Genomic DNA, 20,009 nt, shown 5'->3' on the forward strand with positions numbered 1-20,009 from the left:
GACAGTGGACTGGGTCAGCTCCTATAACACAGCAGACAGTGGACTGGGTCAGCTCCTATAACACAGCAGACAGTGACTGGGTCAGCTCCTATAACACAGCAGACAGTGGACTGGGTCAGCTCCTATAAACAGCAGACAGTGGACTGGGTCAGCTCCTATAACACAGCAGACAGTGGACTGGGTCAGCTCCTATAACACAGCAGACAGTGGAATGGGTCAGCTCCTATAACACAGCAGACAGTGGACTGGGTCAGCTCCTATGCAGACAGTGGACTGGGTCAGCTCCTATAACACAGCAGACAGTGGACTGGGTCAGCTCCTATAACACAGCAGACAGTGGAATGGGTCAGCTCCTATAACACAGCAGACAGTGGAATGGGTCAGCTCCTATAACACAGCAGACAGTGGACTGGGTCAGCTCCTATAACACAGCAGACAGTGGACTGGGTCAGCTCCTATAACACAGCAGACAGTGGAATGGGTCAGCTCCTATAACACAGCAGACAGTGGACTGGGTCAGCTCCTATAACACAGCAGACAGTGGACTGGGTCAGCTCCTATGCAGACAGTGGACTGGGTCAGCTCCTATAACACTGCAGACAGTGGACTGGGTCAGCTCCTATAACACAGCAGACAGTGCAGACAGTGGAATGGGTCAGCTCCTATAACACAGCAGACAGTGGACTGGGTCAGCTCCTATAACACAGCAGACAGTGGATTGGGTCAGCTCCTATAACACAGCAGCAGACAGTGGAATGGGTCAGCTCCTATAACACTGCAGACAGTGGAATGGGTCAGCTCCTATAACACTGCAGACAGTGGACTGGGTCAGCTCCTATAACACTGCAGACAGTGGACTGGGTCAGCTCCTATAACACTGCAGACAGTGGACTGGGTCAGCTCCTATAACACTGCAGACAGTGGACTGGGTCAGCTCCTATAACACTGCAGACAGTGGACTGGGTCAGCTCCTATAACACTGCAGACAGTGGACTGGGTCAGCTCCTATAACACTGCAGACAGTGGATTGGGTCAGCTCCTATAACACAGCAGACAGTGGATTGGGTCAGCTCCTATAACACAGCAGACAGTGGACTGGGTCAGCTCCTATAACACAGCAGACAGTGGACTGGGTCAGCTCCTATAACACAGCAGACAGTGGACTGGGTCAGCTCCTATAACACAGCAGACAGTGGAATGGGTCAGCTCCTAACACAGCAGACAGTGGAATGGGTCAGCTCCTATAACACTGTAGACAGTAGGGGGCGGGGGGGAGAGACTCCCCTTGCTCAAGTCACACTGCAACATCAAACTCTGCAGTCATACGACTTGGCCTGAGTCGAACAATTACAAGTCACTTCCAAGTGCTGGACTACCTCCCACTAGTTAGTGTTAAACAGGCAGGATGGAAGTGACACTGCACACAGTCAAGACCACACAAACAACATGCAGGTGTATCTGCTTGTATGAGTTGATGTTAACATATGAACACCTTCCCTCTGCCAGGTATTTGAGACCCTTGGGCCCAGCGGTCGTCACCTAACAGAGGACATAGTCTCTCTGACAGAGGTGAACTCTGTGTACATCGTCCAGGAGTACATGGAGACCGACCTGTGTCAGCTCCTGGAGAGGGGTCTACTCTCTGAGGATCACGCCAGACTCTTCATGTACCAGCTGCTGAGAGGCCTCAAGTACATCCACTCTGCCAACGTACTGCACAGAGACCTGAAGCCTGCCAACTTGTTCGTCAACACAGAGGACCTGGTGCTGAAGATAGGAGACTTTGGACTGGCCCGGATCATGGATCCTCACTACTCACACAAGGTAAGAGGCTAAAACAAAGACTAGTTAAACTAACAGTCATTACTGTCTGTAATAACCATGTCATACCTGCCTAGCGTTCTGGCTTTATTGCCCAGAAACCAACTGGGCTAATCCCTCGGGTGACGCTATCAGCCTATCACACCACACTGCACCGCAGGAAGTTAACAAGGAGGTATGGTAGTTCCTGAAGTCGCGCCTCCGTTTCCCTTCCCAGGGGAAATGCTTCCGCTGAGATAAGGGCCCTGGGAACCAATATTTCCGTTGAGGGGTGGGAGGCCGCATCCACATCCTGCCACGGTGCAGAGGACAAGAGTTTAGACTGTTGACCAGGCTGTCCAGGCTGTGTGGTGTTGTCCAGGCTGTGTGGTGTTGTCCAGGCTGTCCAGGCTGTGTGGTGTTGACCAGGCTGTGTGGTGTTGTCCAGGCTGTGTGGTGTTGTCCAGGCTGTGTGGTGTTGACCAGGCTGTCCAGGCTGTGTGGTGTTGACCAGGCTGTCCAGGCTGTGTGGTGTTGACCAGGCTGTCCAGTCTGTGTGGTGTTGACTGTCCAGTCTGTGTGGTGTTGACCAGGCTGTCCAGTCTGTGTGGTGACCAGGCTGTCCAGGCTGTGACCAGGCTGTCAGTCTGTGTGTGTCCAGGTGTTGACCAGGCTGTCCAGGCCAGTCTGTGTGGTGTTGACCACCAGGCTGTGTGGTGTTGACCAGGCTGTCCAGTCTGTGTGGTGTTGTCCAGGCTGTGTGGTGTTGTCCAGGTCTGTGTGGTGTTGTCCAGGCTGTGTGGTGTTGTCCAGGCTGTGTGGTGTTGTCCAGGCTGTGTGGTGTTGTCCAGGCTGTGTGGTGGTGTCCAGGCTGTGTGGTGTTGACCAGGCTGTGTGGTGTTGACCAGTCTGTGTGGTGTTGTTGTCCAGGCTGTGTGGTGTTGTGACCAGGCTGTGTCCAGGCTGTGTGGTGTTGACCAGGCTGTGTGGTGTTGTCCAGGCTGTGTGGTGTTGTCCAGGCTGTGTGGTGTTGTCCAGGCTGTGTGGTGTTGTCCAGGCTGTGTGGTGTTGTCCAGGCTGTGTGGTGTTGTCCAGGCTGTGTGGTGTTGTAGATTGAATGCCTGACTGGTGCACAAACCTCAGAGATGTGGAGATGAGGCTGATATGTCTGGCTCTGGGAGAATGTAGGTTGAGGTGGCTCTTTCCCCAGTCGTACACTGCTCTATAGACAGGACTCAGAGGGGAGAGCAGGAGTCACAGAAGAATGAAGAAAGAGGTGAGGAGAGAGCTGAGGAGTGGAGTAGTCACCATGCAGCTACAGGTGTCTTAGATTAGTCATCACCGGGGCCTGTCTGGTGTGGGACTCAGCCCTCTCTCTCTGGCACAGCACAGGATTCACTCGGGACTTTTACAGTTAGCTAGGCCTCACACTTTCTCACACACACTGCTCAGCCCCGTGACAGAGTCTTTTACAGCTAGACCACAGCTTCACACACACACAGCCCAAAAGCAGCTGGTTTTAGTGGCTCATATCGCAGATCAAGTGTTGACTCGCTACTCTCCAATGACGCATCGCTAGAGAACACTCTCTCCTTTGAATAGCAATCGTGCTGGGGACACGGCAGGAAACTGGCATTTCCATTTGTGTGTGTGTGCGCTACAGGTGCCTGTTTGAAGTTGAGAGATTTTCTCACGATCTTCAGTCTCTAGCCAGACACCCCCTCCACATTCCCTCCTCTTCCTGCCTCTCCTAGCCCCTATAGCAGCTCTGTTCTGCTGTGTGTTTTCCCTATCTAAGCAGGTTTTGTTTTGATGAGGTGGAGGCAAGGGAACGGCCTATTGAAAAGACCCTCTGCTGATGTCAACTCTCTTCGTATTTCCGTGGACTGCAGAAGCTCAAGTGTGTGTGTGTGTGTGTGTGTGTGTGTGTGTGTGTGGACACGCTTCTCTCTGCAGAGGATCACGGCCATTTGGTGTCGCATTCCATGTACCATCCAGAGAGCCTGGACACACACACAGCCCGAGTGGATTGGGGGGGGGGGCAACCACTTGACTCCCGTGCTCCTGCCTGCCCAAGCTGCCCTGCTGTTGGGGTAGCTGGCTGGCCCTGCCTCTCTGCATGCTATTTGTACAGCTCACTCTGTCTAAATAAAGAACCAGCCCATTTGCAGCAACTAACCTTGGTCTCTGTCGGGACACTGGCAAGAACGTGCACACGTCTCAATGTATAGATATTCTATAGTGTCTATATAGATGCTATATTTGAGCAATATGGCCCGAGAGGGTGTGGTGTATGGCACGATGTAATGCCTGGATACAGCCCTCGGCCGTGGTATATTGGTCATATACCACAAACCCCCCGAGGTGCCTTATTGCTGTTAGAACCTGGTTACTAATGCAATTAGGGCAGTAAAAATGTATGTTTTGTCATACCTGTGGTATACGGTCTGATGTACCACGGCTGTTAGCCAATCAGCATCCAGTTTATATTTATATATATCTTCAGCAAGACCTACTCCATGTCCTGTGTTGTACATGACCAGAGATGGGGCCCTGATTGGCTTAATATGACCAGAGATGGGCCCTGATTGGCTTAATATGACCAGAGATGGGGCCCTGATTGGCTTAATATGACCAGAGATGGGCCCTGATTGGCTTAATATGACCAGAGATGGGCCCTGATTGGCTTAATATGACCAGAGATGGGGCTTAATATGACCAGAGATGGGCCCTGATTGGCTTAATATGACCAGAGATGGGCCCTGATTGGCTTAATATGACCAGAGATGGGGCCCTGATTGGCTTAATATGACCAGAGATGGGGCCCTGATTGGCTTAATATGACCAGAGATGGGGCCCTGATTGGCTTAATATGACCAGAGATGGGGCCCTGATTGGCTTAATATGACCAGAGATGGGCCCCGATTGGCTTAATATGGCCACCATTTGTATATGATTGGGTTTAGGTGATTGGATTCTTATGGAGATTACATTGTCTGTTTCTCAGACTTCCTTTAGGGTCTATTGAAGTTCTCTGAATTTGTCCCATCCCCCCACCCTTAGAAATATTCTGAACTCTGCTAGAGGATTGAATGGTTCTGTATGTTGACTGGTTCTGTATGTTGAGGGGTTCTGTATGTTGAGGGGTTCTGTATGTTGAGGGGTTCTGTATGTTGACTGGTTCTGTATGTTGAGGGGTTCTGTATGTTGAGGGGTTCTGTATGTTGAGGGGTTCTGTATGTTGAGGGGTTCTGTATGTTGAGGGGTTCTGTATATTGAGGGGTTCTGTTGAGGGTTCTGTTCTGAGGGGTTGTGTTGAGTGGTTCTGTATGTTGAGGGTTCTGTATGTTGAGGGGTTCTGTATGTTGAGGGGTTCTGTATGTTGAGGGGTTCTGTATGTTGACTGGTTCTGTATGTTGACTGGTTCTGTATGTTGAGGGGTTCTGTATGTTGAGGGGTTCTGTATGTTGACGGGTTCTGTATGTTGACGGGTTCTGTATGTTGAGGGGTTCTGTATGTTGAGGGGTTCTGTATGTTGAGGGGTTCTGTATGTTGAGTGGTTCTGTATGTTGAGTGGTTCTGTATGTTGAGGGGTTCTGTATGTTGAGGGGTTCTGTATGTTGAGGGGTTCTGTATGTTGAGGGGTTTGTGTGAGAGCCTGTTTTGTGCAGAGTTTCTCAGAGCCTCCTCAGCCTGCTTCTGTGGGACCCGCAGCAGTCAAACACCCAGTGGTCCACCACCAAGAATGTCTGGAATTCACGTGCAGGCAGGAATCAAGCATCCTGTGCATTTCCCTCCCTCCTTCCTTCCCTCCCAGCCAGTCAGTCAATCATTCCTTTGTCCTGCCTATCGTGGGAGCCTTTCTCCAAGGCTAGAGCTGCTCTCAAGCTGCTAGCGTAGCATAATCATGCCTTGAGGTTAAGCAGGGAACGTGGCTGAGCTGTTACAATCAGTGTTAGTTTAGCGTTTAGCTTAGCGTGCCCTTGGGCTGACTAGACGCATTAGGTCCGGCAAAAGCATTGCATTTGCGTCCGTTAGCTTAGCATTAGCATCCCTTTTTCGGCTTGGCACAGCATGGCAGGGACTCGGCCGGGACCAGAGTTAGCTAGCTTAGCAGTTAGCTTAGCAGTTAGCTTAGCTTAAGTGTGCCCTTCAGTGAAGCAGGTCAAGGGGCATGGCTGTGTAGACTAGCATTAGCTGAGTGATATGACATCTGCTCAGTGAGGCAACTTGACCTCCTATTTTACAAGATGTAATCCAACCCTGAAGATTTGTTAATGCAAAATGGCCTTGACATACATACTGAGGGTTTGTTTATCGGAATATAAAACGTTTTATTGAACCCAGTTTTGTTCTAGGAAGTTAGATAAAATGAAGACAATAACATTATGGCCTTTTACATGTGAGCAACAAGTGGTTTAAGTTTTTTTTTTTTTTAACCAAGTAAGTTAGTCATTTTCCAAACAAGTCGTTTTCATCTAAAACCCTGAAAAGACGTCGGTGTGAATGAGACGTATGTCCCCTAAAAACCCTCCAGGCCTGTGTGTCAATATGAAGAAGCAGCAGACTGTTAGGTTTGCAGATGGTAGCTGCTCTTGATGTGCAGGTGTACATTTCCTGGAATGTTATAAGGAGAGAGAAGGGGGCTGAGACAGGGGAGGGGGCTGAGACAGGGGAGGGGGCTGAGACGGGGGGGTATGGCTGAGACAGGGGGAAGGAAGGGAAAGATGGGGGGCTGAGACAGGGGGAGGAAGGGAAAGATAGAGGGGAGAGAACGTCATTCCACCACCACACATGCTTCCTGCTGTAGCTCGGATCACTCCACCACAGTCCTCCTCCCATGACACACATACTCACGTTGACCCAATTACCCAGCTATAGCAACACACACACACACACACACAGCTTTCCTCTTGGCTCGCCGCTTCCACTCCAAGGTTCACAAGGCTTTTAAAAAATGACTTGAGTCGTGTGTATTCGCCTTTTAGAAGCAGAGCAACAGCTCTAAAAGAAACCATTCTACATGCCTAACACACATCTCCTGGGGATTAAAGCTGTGTGTATAAAGACATGCCTAACACACATCTCCTGGGGATTAAAGCTGTGTGTATAAAGACATGCCTAACACACATCTCCTGGGGATTAAAGCTGTGTGTATAAAGACATGCCTAACACACATCTCCTGGGGATTAAAGCTGTGTGTATAAAGACATGCCTAACACACATCTCCTGGGGATTAAAGCTGTGTGTATAAAGACATGCCTAACACACATCTCCTGGGGATTAAAGCTGTGTCTATAAAACATGCCTAACACACATCTCCCTGTGGACATTAAAGCTGTGTGTATAAAGACATGCCTAACACACATCTCCTGGGGATTAAAGCTGTGTGTATAAAGACATGCCTAACACACATCTCCTGGGGATTAAAGCTGTGTGTATATATATATATATATATATATATAAAGCCAGTCAGTGTGTGTCTGTGTGTATAGCTAGCTTCGTGTGGTTCTCTGAGGAAATCTAGCCACTAATCCTCTGTCACCAGGTTCTCTGAGACAACCCTATAGTACTCTACAACTGCTGACTTCCTCTCCTTCCTCTTATTTTCCTCCTCCCTTCCTCTACACTCCCTCTTCATCCTCCCTCCTCCTTTCCTCTACACTCCCTCTTCATCCTCCCTTCCTCTACACTCCCTCTTCATCCTCCCTCTCTCCCCTTCCTCTCCCCACTCCCCCCTTCCTTCCACTGAGGTGTTAGCCACCCATCTGACACAGAAACATATCATGTATTTTTTTTTCCTAAACCACATTGCACAAATGAAGCTAAAGTAAACTATTCTACACAGACAAAAGGCTTTCCATAGAGAACCATAGCATGCATGGCTGTTCTTCCTGTCATGAATGGAAGACCCACTAGTCTGGCAGTGAGAGCAGCACAGCGCTCAGTGAGTGGAAACAGGTGTTTCTCTCTGTCACACACTGGGCTAGATAACACGGCCTCTCTGACTGTTGCAAACCTGTGGCTTTGGTCTGGAGAAATGACTGTGTGTGTGTGTGTGTGTGTGTGTGAATTCTCCTGAAATGAGTTAGACAATTAGTTAGAATGTTCACTTGTTGTAATCTGCTGTGGATTCTCAGAACCTCTTTCATTCTAGACTTCTTATGCAACATTACAGGCAGTCTACCATGCTGGTTGTTGCCAAATCTCTGACTACAGTCATCTTGACTGCTGGGAACTGCTTGGAGTTTCCTCATTTGTGATAGTGTATTGACTGATTTCATGACATTCTGCTGGATGGTTGGCTGGCTGGCTGGTTTTCTGACTGCTCCTTCAGTTGCTTAAAAGCTGCTGATGCAAGAGCGACTTCTACCCATTTCTAAATATACCCACCCAGCCAACCGGGCCCTGGTGTTGCTTAGAATATCCACCAGGTTTTGTTGAGTAGATCATTTCTCCTGTCTCTACATCTAGGTCATTCAACCTAGATCATTTCTCCTGTCTCTACATCTAGATCGTTCTGTCATTCACCTAGATCATTTCCAGTTGGTCCACATGTCTCTTGGCCCGCTAGCTGAGCCTTGTTGTCTCTTGGTCTGCTAGCTGAGCCTTGTTGTCTCTTGGTCTGCTAGCTGAGCCTTGTTGTCTCTTGGTCCGCTAGCTGAGCCTTGTTGTCCCTTGGTCCGCTAGCTGAGCCTTGATGTCCCTTGGCCCGTTAGCTGAGCCTTGTTGGCCCGCTAGCTGAGCCTTGTTGGCCCGCTAGCTGAGCCTTGTTGGCCCGCTAGCTGAGCCTTGTTATGAGCTGAAGACATTAGACTGCTTAGTATGGGACTATCCTACCTGAGCTAATTTATTGATTTATTTTTTATGTCCATAATAAAGGAGGCCATGGTTACAGACTGGTGTTCATTACATTTTGTAGGTCAGCACAACCTGTGTGCTTGTCAAAATTGTATAATGATATTCTGACTGACACACAGGGAGTGAGTGAGTGAGTGTGTGAGTGAGTGAGTGAGTGAGTGAGTGAGTGTGTGTGTGTGTGTGTGTGTGTGTGTGTGTGAGTCTTTCTAGCGACAGAGACCGAAACAGCCAGCTCACCACTCTGACGTAGCAGGGAACCAAACAGAAGCAAATGGAACACAACGGGGAGGGACCTACCTGAATTTGTCCAATAGAAACTTGTTTTCGTTGCAAAATGTTTTCCAGTTGGATTAAATGGTTTCAGTTGTGAAATGTTTTCCGACTAATGATTTCTCCCCAGGTCAGAAGGTGTTGTCTTACCACTGTAATACACACACACACACACACACACACACACACACACACACACACACACACACACACACACACACACACACACACACACACACACACAGCATGGGACCTTGATTTCCATTCAAAATCCTATTTTCCCTAACGGCTAACCCTTTAAGCTTAAAATAGCCTTTGTCCTTGTGAGTGTGATCTTGTTTTACTATCCTTGTGGGGACTTTTGAGGATGGAAGAACAAGACACTGGGCACTGGTTTGGTGGGTGCCTTTTGTGTTGCAGGGCCTGAGGGCAGACTGGCAGGCAGCGTATTGTTGCTGACTCTACTGTCCCAGAAGTACAGATTGGTGTGTGTGTGTGAGGCAGGGGGATTATCCTGCTTTCTGTGGCTGCTGACTGGGCCTGTGTATGTCTCCTCGCTCTTTCTGTGGCTGCTGACTGGGCCTGTGTATGTCTCCTCGCTCTTTCTGTGGCTGCTGACTGGGCCTGTGTATGTCTCCTCGCTCTTTCTGTGGCTGCTGACTGGGCCTGTGTATGTCTCCTCGCTCTTTCTGTGGCTGCTGACTGGGCCTGTGTATGTCTCCTCGCTCTTTCTGTGGCTGCTGACTGGGCCTGTGTATGTCTCCTCGCTCTTTCTGTGGCTGCTGACTGGGCCTGTGTATGTCTCCTCGCTCTTTCTGTGGCTGCTGACTGGGCCTGTGTATGTCTCCTCGCTCTTTCTGTGGCTGCTGACTGGGCCTGTGTATGTCTCCTCGCTCTTTCTGTGGCTGCTGACTGGGCCTGTGTATGTCTCCTCGCTCTTTCTGTGGCTGCTGACTGGGCCTGTGTATGTCTCCTCGCTCTTTCTGTGGCTGCTGACTGGGCCTGTGTATGTCTCCTCGCTCTTTCTGTGGCTGCTGACTGGGCCTGTGTATGTCTCCTCGCTCTTTCTGTGGCTGCTGACTGGGCCTGTGTATGTCTCCTCGCTCTTTCTGTGGCTGCTGACTGGGCCTGGGCCTCTGTGGCTGTGTATGTCTCCTCGCTCTTTCTGTGGCTGCTGACTGGGTGTGGGCCTGTCTGTGGCTGCTGACTGGGTGTATGGCTTTCTGTGGTTCTGTGGCTGCTGGGGCTGGGTGTATGTCTCCTCGCTCTTTTGTGGCTGTGTCTCCTCGCTCTTTCTGTGGCTGCTGACTGGGGTGGCCTGTGGTATGACTGGGTCTCCTCGCTCTTTCTGTGGCTGCTGACTGGGCCTGTGTATGTCTCCTCGCTCTTTCTGTGGCTGCTGACTGGGCCTGTGTATGTCTCCTCGCTCTTTCTGTGGCTGCTGACTGGGCCTGGATGTCTCCTCGCTCTTTCTTGGCTGCTGACTGGGGCTGTGTGGCTGCTGACTGGGCCTGGTATGTCTCCTCGCTCTTTCTGTGGCTGCTGACTGGGCCTGTGTATGTCTCCTCGCTCTTTCTGTGGCTGCTGACTGGGCCTGTGTATGTCTCCTCGCTCTTTCTGTGGCTGCTGACTGGGGTGTATGGCTCTTTCTGTGGCTGCTGACTGGGCCTGTGTATGTAGGGGAGAGGCTCTTTCTGTGGGGACTGGGGTTCTGTGGCTGCTGTTCTGTGGCTGTGTATGTCTCCTCGCTCTTTCTGTGGGGAGGGGTGTATGTCTCCTCGCTCTTTCTGGGCTGACTGGGGTGTGGCTGCTACTGGGGGACTGGGCCTGTACTGGGGGTATGTCTCCTCGCTGTGGCTGCTGACTGGGTTGGGGAGAGGCTGTACTGGGGGAGAGGCTCTTTCTGGGCTGCTGACTGGGGGTATGTCTCCTCGCTCTTTCTGTGGCTGTGACTGGGGGGAGGCTCTGGGAGGGCCTGTGTATGTCTCCTCGCTCTTTCTGGGGCTGGTGTAGGGGAGAGGGGGGACTGGGCCTGTGTATGGGGAGAGGGTGTGGGGGACTGGGTGTATGGGGCTCTTTCTGTGGCTGCTGACTGGGCCTGTGTATGTCTCCTCGCTCTTTCTGTGGCTGCTGACTGGGCCTGTGTATGTCTCCTCGCTCTTTCTGTGGCTGCTGACTGGGCCTGTGTATGGGAGAGGCTGTCTGTGGCTGCTGACTGGGCCTGTGTATGTCTCCTCGCTCTTTGTGGGGAGAGGGTGTGCTGACTGGGCCTGTGTATGTCTCCTCGCTCTTTCTGTGGGGCTGAGGGTGGGGGGAGAGGGTGTGGGGGAGAGGGTGTAGGGGAGAGGGTGTAGGGGGAGAGGGTGTAGGGGGAGAGGGTGTAGGGGAGAGGGTGTAGGGGGAGAGGGTGTAGGGGGAGAGGGTGTAGGGGGAGAGGGTGTAGGGGGGGAGAGGGTGTAGGGGAGAGGGTGTAGGGGGAGAGGGTGTAGGGGGAGAGGGTGTAGGGGAGAGGGTGTAGGGGGAGAGGGTGTAGGGGGAGAGGGTGTAGGGGAGAGGGTGTAGGGGGAGAGGGTGTAGGGGGAGAGGGTGTAGGGGAGAGGGTGTAGGGGAGAGGGTGTAGGGGGAGAGGGTGTAGGGGAGAGGGTGTAGGGGGAGAGGGTGTAGGGGAGAGGGTGTAGGGGAGAGGGTGTAGGGGAGAGGGTGTAGGGGGAGAGGGTGTAGGGGGAGAGGGTGTAGGGGGAGAGGGTGTAGGGGAGAGGGTGTAGGGGGAGAGGGTGTAGGGGAGAGGGTGTAGGGGAGAGGGTGTAGGGGGAGAGGGTGAGGGGGAGAGGGTGTAGGGGGAGAGGGTGTAGGGGGGGAGAGGGTGTAGGGGGAGGGGAGGGGGAGGGTGTAGGGGGAGAGGGTGTAGGGAGAGGGTGTAGGGGGAGAGGGTGTAGGGGGAGAGGGTGTAGGGGGAGAGGGTGTAGGGGAGAGGGTGTAGGGGAGAGGGTGGGGGAGAGGGTGTAGGGGAGAGGGGTAGGGGAGAGGGTGTAGGGGAGAGGGTGGGGGAGAGGGTGTAGGGGAGAGGGTGTAGGGGAGAGGGTGTAGGGGAGAGGTGTAGGGGGAGAGGCTGTAGGGGAGAGGCTGTAGGGGAGAGGGTGTAGGGGAGAGGGTGTAGGGGGAGAGGGTGTAGGGGAGAGGCTGTAGGGGAGAGGCTGTAGGGGGAGAGGCTGTAGGGGAGAGGGCTGTAGGGGGAGAGGCTGTAGGGGAGAGGGGGGGAGAGGCTGTAGGGGAGAGGCTGTAGGGGAGGCTGAGGGGAGAGGGCTGTAGGGGAGAGGCTGAGAGGGTGTGGGGGAGAGGCTGTAGGGGGAGAGGCTGTAGGGGAGAGGCTGTAGGGGGAGAGGCTGTAGGGGGAGAGGGTGTAGGGGAGAGGGTGTAGGGGGAGAGGCTGTAGGGGGAGAGGCTGTAGGGGGAGAGGCTGTAGGGGGGGAGGGCTGTAGGGGAGAGGCTGTAGGGGAGAGGCTGTAGGGGAGAGGCTGTAGGGGGGAGAGGCTGTAGGGGGCGAGGCTGTAGGGGAGAGGGTGTAGGGGGAGAGGGTGGGAGAGGGTGTAGGGGGAGGGCTGTAGGGGGAGAGGCTGTAGGGGGGGGAGAGGGTGTAGGGGGAGGCTGTAGGGGGAGAGGCTGTAGGGGGAGAGGGTGTAGGGGGAGAGGCTGTAGGGGGAGAGGGTGTAGGGGGAGAGGGTGTAGGGGGAGAGGCTGTAGGGGAGAGGGTGTAGGGGGAGAGGGTGCAGGCTGTAGGGGCGAGGCTGTAGGGGCGAGGCTGTAGGGGGTCGAGGCTGTAGGGGAGAGGCTGGAGGGGGCGAGCCTGTAGGGGGGGAGAGGGTGTAGTGGCCAGGGGCGAGGCTGTGTGGCCAGGGGCGAGGCTGTAGGGGGAGAGGCTGGAGGGGGCGAGGCTGTAGGGGCCGGGGGCGAGGCTGTAGGGGCCGGGGGCGAGGCTGTAGGGGCCGGGAGCGAGGCTGTAGGGGCGAGGCTGTATGTGGAGGAGTGGGTGGGTGGGATTGAGCTCTGGGACAAACGTACGTGTATCTCCTGTCGTCACTGAGGATACTGCAGGCAGGTCTAATGTGACAGGGCCCGAGCAGAGCTCTAGTAGCTTTGATCTACCAGGATGGGTGACTGGCCGCTGGGTAACACAAACAGCGACGGCGGCTGTCTCCCAAATGGCAGCCTATTCCCTTTACAGTGCCCTACTGTTGACCAGGGTCCATTATAGGGAATAGGGAGCTGTAGGGCTTTACAGTGCACTACTATTGACCAGGGTCCATTATAGGGAGCTGTAGGGCTTGTTGACCAGGGTCCATTATAGGGAATAGGGAGCAGTAGGGCTTTACAGTGCACTACTGTTGACCAGGGTCCATGTAGAGAACAGGGAGCGGTAGGGCTTTACAGTGCACTACTGTTGACCAGGGTCCATTATAGGGCTTTACAGTGCACTACTGTTGACCAGGGTCCATGTCGGGAATAGGGAGCGGTAGGGCTTTACAGTGCACTACTGTTGACCAGGGCCATGTAGGGAATATGGAGCCGTAGGGGAAGCTTCCAGAAGCAGATTGTTCTGTTGCTACAGCTTTGATGAGTCTCTGCTTCTCAACCATTAAGAGGTTGTTAGCTGAATGTAGTTAACAGGATCAATGGTGCTTTTGAAGTTCGAGAGAGAGAGAGAGAGAGAGAGAGAGAGAGAGAGAGAGAGAGAGAGAGAGAGAGAGAGAGAGAGAGAGAGAGAGAGAGAGAGAGAGAGAGAGAGAGAGAGAGAGAGAGAGAGAGAGAGAGAGAGAGAGAGAGAGAGAGAGAGAGAGAGAGAGAGAGAGAGAGAGAGAGAGAGAGAGAGAGAGAGAGAGAGAGAGAGAGAGAGAGAGAGAGAGAGAGAGAGAGAGAGAGAGAGAGAGAGAGAGAGAGAGAGAGAGAGAGAGAGAGAGAGAGAGATCTGTTTCATTCATAGAAATAAACTAGTAACCTATGGGTCTGTGTTTTAGGTGTATCTCATAAGAGCTGATAAACCAGTTTCAGTCACATTCTGAACACACAGAGGGAGAGGTCCTATGAATTCAGGTTTATCAGGCTCTTGCTCCCGTTCAACTCTTAGTGTGCACTTCTCACTAAAGAAGTGTTAACTCACCCTCTCCTCTTCCTCTCTGCCTCCTCCTCCAGGGTCATCTTTCTGAGGGCTTGGTGACTAAATGGTACCGGTCTCCTCGCCTGCTGCTCTCTCCTAACAACTACACCAAGGCCATTGACATGTGGGCTGCCGGATGCATCTTCACTGAGATGCTCACTGGGAAAACGCTCTTCGCAGGTCAGTCAAGCACAGACTCACACGGCTGACCGGTGAGGCAGGTTCACTGAACCGCGGGGCGGAAATGTAGGCCACAGGCTTCATGGCACGTGGGTTCTGGCAGAGCTCTCACTCTCTGACTGACATGGTGTAACTGATATGGGGCAGACAGTTTAAGTGGTGCCACACGGGGGGGTTGGATATGGAGCTGCTTGTCTATATCAGTGTTAACTCTGGGGGTAACCTTGAAAGTTAGCGTTCTAACAGAGGTAACCTGGAGAGTTGGCTAGCTAAACCGAGGTAACCTTGAAAGTTAGCTTGCTAACTGAGGTAACCTGGAGAGTTGGCTAGCTAAACCGAGGTAACCTGGAGAGTTGGCTAGCTAAACCGAGGTAACCTGGAGAGTTGGCTAGCTAACTGAGGTAACCTGGAGAGTTGGCTAGCTAAACTGAGGTAACCTGGAGAGTTGGCTAGCTAAACCGAGGTAACCTGGGGAGTTGGCTAGCTAAACCGAGGTAACCTGGAGAGTTGGCTAGCTAAACCCGAGGTAACCTGGAGAGTTGGCTAGCTAAACTGACTGAATCTTATGCTTAGTGACCAGACAGAAGCATCAGGTCCTGTTTTTAGAGTCTTTTGGTATCACACACTCGACCGAGGATCGAAACCCCCCTTCAACCTTTCAATCTCAGGATGGACACTAACCACAAGGCCACTGAGTTGGTGGTCTGACAGTTGGGTGTAAACGAACCCTGTGTCCTCCTGTGTTTTTAACCCTGTGTTGAACTGGTGTTCTGCAGGAGCCCATGAACTGGAGCAGATGCAGCTGATCCTGGAGTCCATCCCTGTGCTGAGAGAAGAGGACAGGCAGGAGTTACACAGTGTTATCCCCGTCTTCATACACGGTGACATGTCCCAGCCGCACAACCCACTGGCCAAGCTACTGCCCGACGTCAGCCCACAGGGTGAGTCTAGACTCGCACTCGTGTAGACACATACACAGTGACATGTCCCAGCCGCACAACTCACTGACCAAGCTACTGGCCAAGCTACTGCACGACGTCAGCCCACAGCGTGAGTCTAGACACACAGTCACACTCGTGACGTACACACACACCCGCACTGGACAAACGGATGCCTGACATACCACCAGGTGAACACACACAAACTAACACACTCCTATTCTATACCATATTGCCCACAGGGGCAATATGTCCATATTGCCAATGTCCAGTCTCTTGACAACAAGGTTGATGAAATCCGAGCAAGGGTAGCATTCCAGAGGGACATCAGAGACTGTAACGTTCTCTGCTTCACGGAAACATGGCTAACTGGAGAGACGCAATCCGAAGCGGTGCAGCCAGCGGGTTTCTCCACGCATCGCGCCGACAGAAACAAACATCTTTCTGGTAAGAAGAGGGGCGGGGGCGTATGTCTTATGGCCAACGTGACATGGTGTGATGAAAGAAACATACAGGAACTCAAATCCTTCTGTTCACCTGATTTAGAATTCCTCACAATCAAATGTAGACCGCATTATCTACCAAGAGAATTCTCTTCGATTATAATCACAGCCGTATATATCCCCCCAAGCAGACACATCGATGGCTCTGAACGAACTTTATTTAACTCTCTGCAAACTGGAAACGATTTATCCGGAGGCTGCATTCATTGTAGCTGGGGATTTTAACAAGGCTAATCTGAAAACAAGACTCCCTAAATTTTATCAGCATATCGATTGCGCAACCAGGGGTGGAAAGACCCTGGATCATTGTTACTCTAACTTCCACGACGCATATAAGGCCCTGCCCCGCCCCCTTTCGGAAAAGCTGACCACGACTCCATTTTGTTGATCCCTGCCTACAGACAGAAACTAAAACAAGAAGCTCCCACGCTGAGGTCTGTCCAACGCTGGTCCGACCAAGCTGACTCCACACTCCAAGACTGCTTCCATCACGTGGACTGGGAGATGTTTCGTATTGCGTCAGACAACAACATTGACGAATACGCTGATTCGGTGTGCGAGTTCATTAGAACGTGCGTTGAAGATGTCGTTCCCATAGCAACGATTAAAACATTCCCTAACCAGAAACCGTGGATTGATGGCAGCATTCGTGTGAAACTGAAGGCACGAACCACTGCTTTTAATCAGGGCAAGGTGTCTGGTAACATGGCTGAATACAAACAGTGCAGCTATTCCCTCCGCAAGGCTATCAAACAAGCTAAGCGCCAGTACAGAGACAAAGTAGAATCTCAATTCAACGGCTCAGACACAAGAGGTATGTGGCAGGGTCTACAGTCAATCACGGACTACAGGAAGAAACCCAGCCCAGTCACGGACCAGGATGTCTTGCTCCCAGGCAGACTAAATAACTTTTTGCCCGCTTTGAGGACAATACATTGCCACTGACACGGCCTGCAACGGAAACATGCGGTCTCTCCTTCACTGCAGCCGAAGTGAGTAAGACATTTAAACGTGTTAACCCTCGCAAGGCTGCAGGCCCAGACGGCATCCCCAGCCGCGCCCTCAGAGCATGCGCAGACCAGCTGGCCGGTGTGTTTACGGACATATTCAATCAATCCCTATACCAGTCTGCTGTTCCCACATGCTTCAAGAGGGCCACCATTGTTCCTGTTCCCAAGAAAGCTAAGGTAACTGAGCTAAACGACTACCGCCCGTAGCACTCACATCCGTCATCATGAAGTGCTTTGAGAGACTAGTCAAGGACCATATCACCTCCACCCTACCTGACACCCTTGACCCACTCCAATTTGCTTACCGCCCAAATAGGTCCACAGACGATGCAATCTCAACCACACTGCACACTGCCCTAACCCATCTGGACAAGAGGAATACCTATGTGAGAATGCTGTTCATCGACTACAGCTCGGCATTCAACACCATAGTACCCTCCAAGCTCGTCATCAAGCTCGAGACCCTGGGTCTCGACCCCGCCCTGTGCAACTGGGTACTGGACTTCCTGACGGGCCGCCCCCAGGTGGTGAGGGTAGGCAACAACATCTCCTCCCCGCTGATCCTCAACACTGGGGCCCCACAAGGGTGCGTTCTGAGCCCTCTCCTGTACTCCCTGTTCACCCACGACTGCGTGGCCATGCACGCCTCCAACTCAATCATCAAGTTTGCGGACGACACAACAGTGGTAGGCTTGATTACCAACAACGACGAGACGGCCTACAGGGAGGAGGTGAGGGCCCTCGGAGTGTGGTGTCAGGAAAATAACCTCACACTCAACGTCAACAAAACTAAGGAGATGATTGTGGACTTCAGGAAACAGCAGAGGGAACACCCCCCATCCACATCGATGGAACAGTAGTGGAGAGGGTAGCAAGTTTTAAGTTCCTCGGCATACACATCACAGACAAACTGAATTGGTCCACTCACACAGACAGCATCGTGAGGAAGGCGCAGCAGCGCCTCTTCAACCTCAGGAGGCTGAAGAAATTCGGCTTGTCACCAAAAGCACTCACAAACTTCTACAGATGCACAATCGAGAGCATCCTGGCGGGCTGTATCACCGCCTGGTATGGCAACTGCACCGCCCTCAACCGTAAGGCTCTCCAGAGGGTAGTGAGGTCTGCACAACGCATCACCGGGGGCAAACTACCTGCCCTCCAGGACACCTACACCACCCGATGCTACAGGAAGGCCATAAAGATCATCAAGGACATCAACCACCCGAGCCACTGCCTGTTCACCCCGCTGCCATCCAGAAGGCGAGGTCAGTACAGGTGCATCAAAGCTGGGACCGAGAGACTGAAAAACAGCTTCTATCTCAAGGCCATCAGACTGTTAAACAGCCACCACTAACATTGAGTGGCTACTGCCAACACACTGTCAATGACACTGACTCTACTCCAGCCACTTTAATCATGGGAATCGATGGGAAATGATGTAAATATATCACTAGCCACTTTAAACAATGCTACCTTATATAATGTTACTTACCCTACATTGTTCATCTCATATGCATACGTTGATACTGTACTCTATATCATCGACTGCATCCTTATGTAATACATGTATCACTAGCCACTTTAACTATGCCACTTGGTTTACATACTTATCTCATATGTATATACTGTACTCGATATCATCTACTGTATCTTGCCTATGCTGCTCTGTACCATCACTCATTCATATATCCTTATGTACATATTCTTTATCCCCTTACACTGTGTATGACAGTAGTTTTTTTTGGAATTGTTAGTTAGATTACTTGCTCGTTATTACTGCATTGTCGGAACTAGAAGCACAAGCATTTCGCTACACTCGCATTAACATCTGCTAACCATGTGTATGTGACAAATAAAATTTGATTTGATTTGATATTGTCCCGTACATGCCACACTGTACCATGGTAAATGCTCCTCTTCCCTTCCAGCCCTGGATTTCCTGCAAAAGATCCTGACCTTTAACCCCATGGACCGTCTGACAGCAGAAGAAGCCCTAGCCCACCCTTACATGTCTGACTACTCCTTCCCCCTGGACGAACCCGTCTCGCTGCACCCCTTCCACATAGAGGATGAGGTGGATGATATCTTACTGATGGACGAGGGTCACAGCCACACCTGGGACAGGTACATGGAGACGCTCTGTAGTCTACATACACACACTGGGTTCCATGGAGACGCTCTGTAGTCTACATACACACACTGGGTTCCATGGAGACGCTCTGTAGTCTACATACACACACTGGGTTCCATGGAGACGCACTGTAGTCTACATACACACACTGGGTTCCATGGAGACGCTCTGTAGTCTACATCCACACACTGGGTTCCATGGAGACGCTCTGTAGTCTACATACACACACTGGGTTCCATGGAGACGCACTGTAGTCTACATACACACACTGGGTTCCATGGAGACGCTCTGTAGTCTACATACACACACTGGGTTCCATGGAGACGCACTGTAGTCTACATACACACACTGGGTTCCATGGAGACGCACTGTAGTCTACATACACACACTGGGTTCCATGGAGACGCACTGTAGTCTACATACACACACTGGGTTCCATGGAGACGCACTGTAGTCTCATACATAGTCTACATACACACACTGGGTTCCACGCTCTGTCTACATACACACACTGGGTTCCATGGAGACGCACTGTAGTCTACATACACACACTGGGTTCCATGGAGACGTACTGTAGTCTACATACACACACTGGGTTCCATGGAGACGCACTGTAGTCTACATACACACACTGGGTTCCATGGAGACGCACTGTAGTCTACATACACACACTGGGTTCCATGGAGACGCACTGTAGTCTACATACACACACTGGGTTCCATGGAGACGCTACTGTAGTCTACATACACACACTGGGTTCCATGGAGACGTACTGTAGTCTACATACACACACTGGGTTCCATGGCTAGTTAGTTATAGAAGAGGGTTTCTTTTACTGTGGAGGTCAGACTCAGGGGTTTGTGCTTTGGGTTGTCTTAACCCTTCATCTCCCTCCCTCCAGCAGGTACCGTGACAGCCAGCTTTCAGAAGGGGACTGGCATCTCCACACCCACAGCATTCTGGACACTGACGAGGTACAGGTGGACCCTCGGGCTCTGTCTGACCAAACTGACGAGGAGGAGGTTCAGGTACGGAGAGAGACACACACACACACACACACACACACACACACCCACAGCAAACTGACGAGGTACAGGTGGACCCTCGGGCTCTGTCTGACCAAACTGACGAGGAGGAGGTTCAGGTACGGAGAGAAACACACAC

The 20,009-nt window shown here is 51.9% G+C and overlaps 1 protein-coding gene across 5 annotated transcripts in view; it reads left to right on the forward strand.

Moving 5' to 3' along the window:
* Nucleotides 1-20,009, forward strand: part of mapk6 (mitogen-activated protein kinase 6) — a 37,166-nt gene that overhangs the window by 14,488 nt on the left and 2,669 nt on the right. For 3 of the 5 annotated variants that reach the window (XM_042317609.1, XM_042317610.1, XM_042317607.1), the window contains exons 3-7: nucleotides 1,507-1,824; nucleotides 14,119-14,263; nucleotides 15,040-15,204; nucleotides 18,643-18,838; nucleotides 19,747-19,873. In XM_042317609.1, coding sequence (XP_042173543.1) covers nucleotides 1,507-1,824; nucleotides 14,119-14,263; nucleotides 15,040-15,204; nucleotides 18,643-18,838; nucleotides 19,747-19,873 — 951 coding nt within the window. Of the gene's footprint in view, nucleotides 1-1,506; nucleotides 1,825-14,118; nucleotides 14,264-15,039; nucleotides 15,205-18,642; nucleotides 18,839-19,746; nucleotides 19,874-19,935; nucleotides 19,990-20,009 lie in introns of all 5 variants that reach the window. The other 2 variants (XM_042317608.1, XM_042317611.1) reach the window with 2 other exon arrangements.

The sequence above is a fragment of the Oncorhynchus tshawytscha genome, unplaced genomic scaffold (assembly GCF_018296145.1).
Source record: "Oncorhynchus tshawytscha isolate Ot180627B unplaced genomic scaffold, Otsh_v2.0 Un_contig_3062_pilon_pilon, whole genome shotgun sequence".
In the NCBI taxonomy this organism is placed as follows: domain Eukaryota; kingdom Metazoa; phylum Chordata; class Actinopteri; order Salmoniformes; family Salmonidae; genus Oncorhynchus; species Oncorhynchus tshawytscha.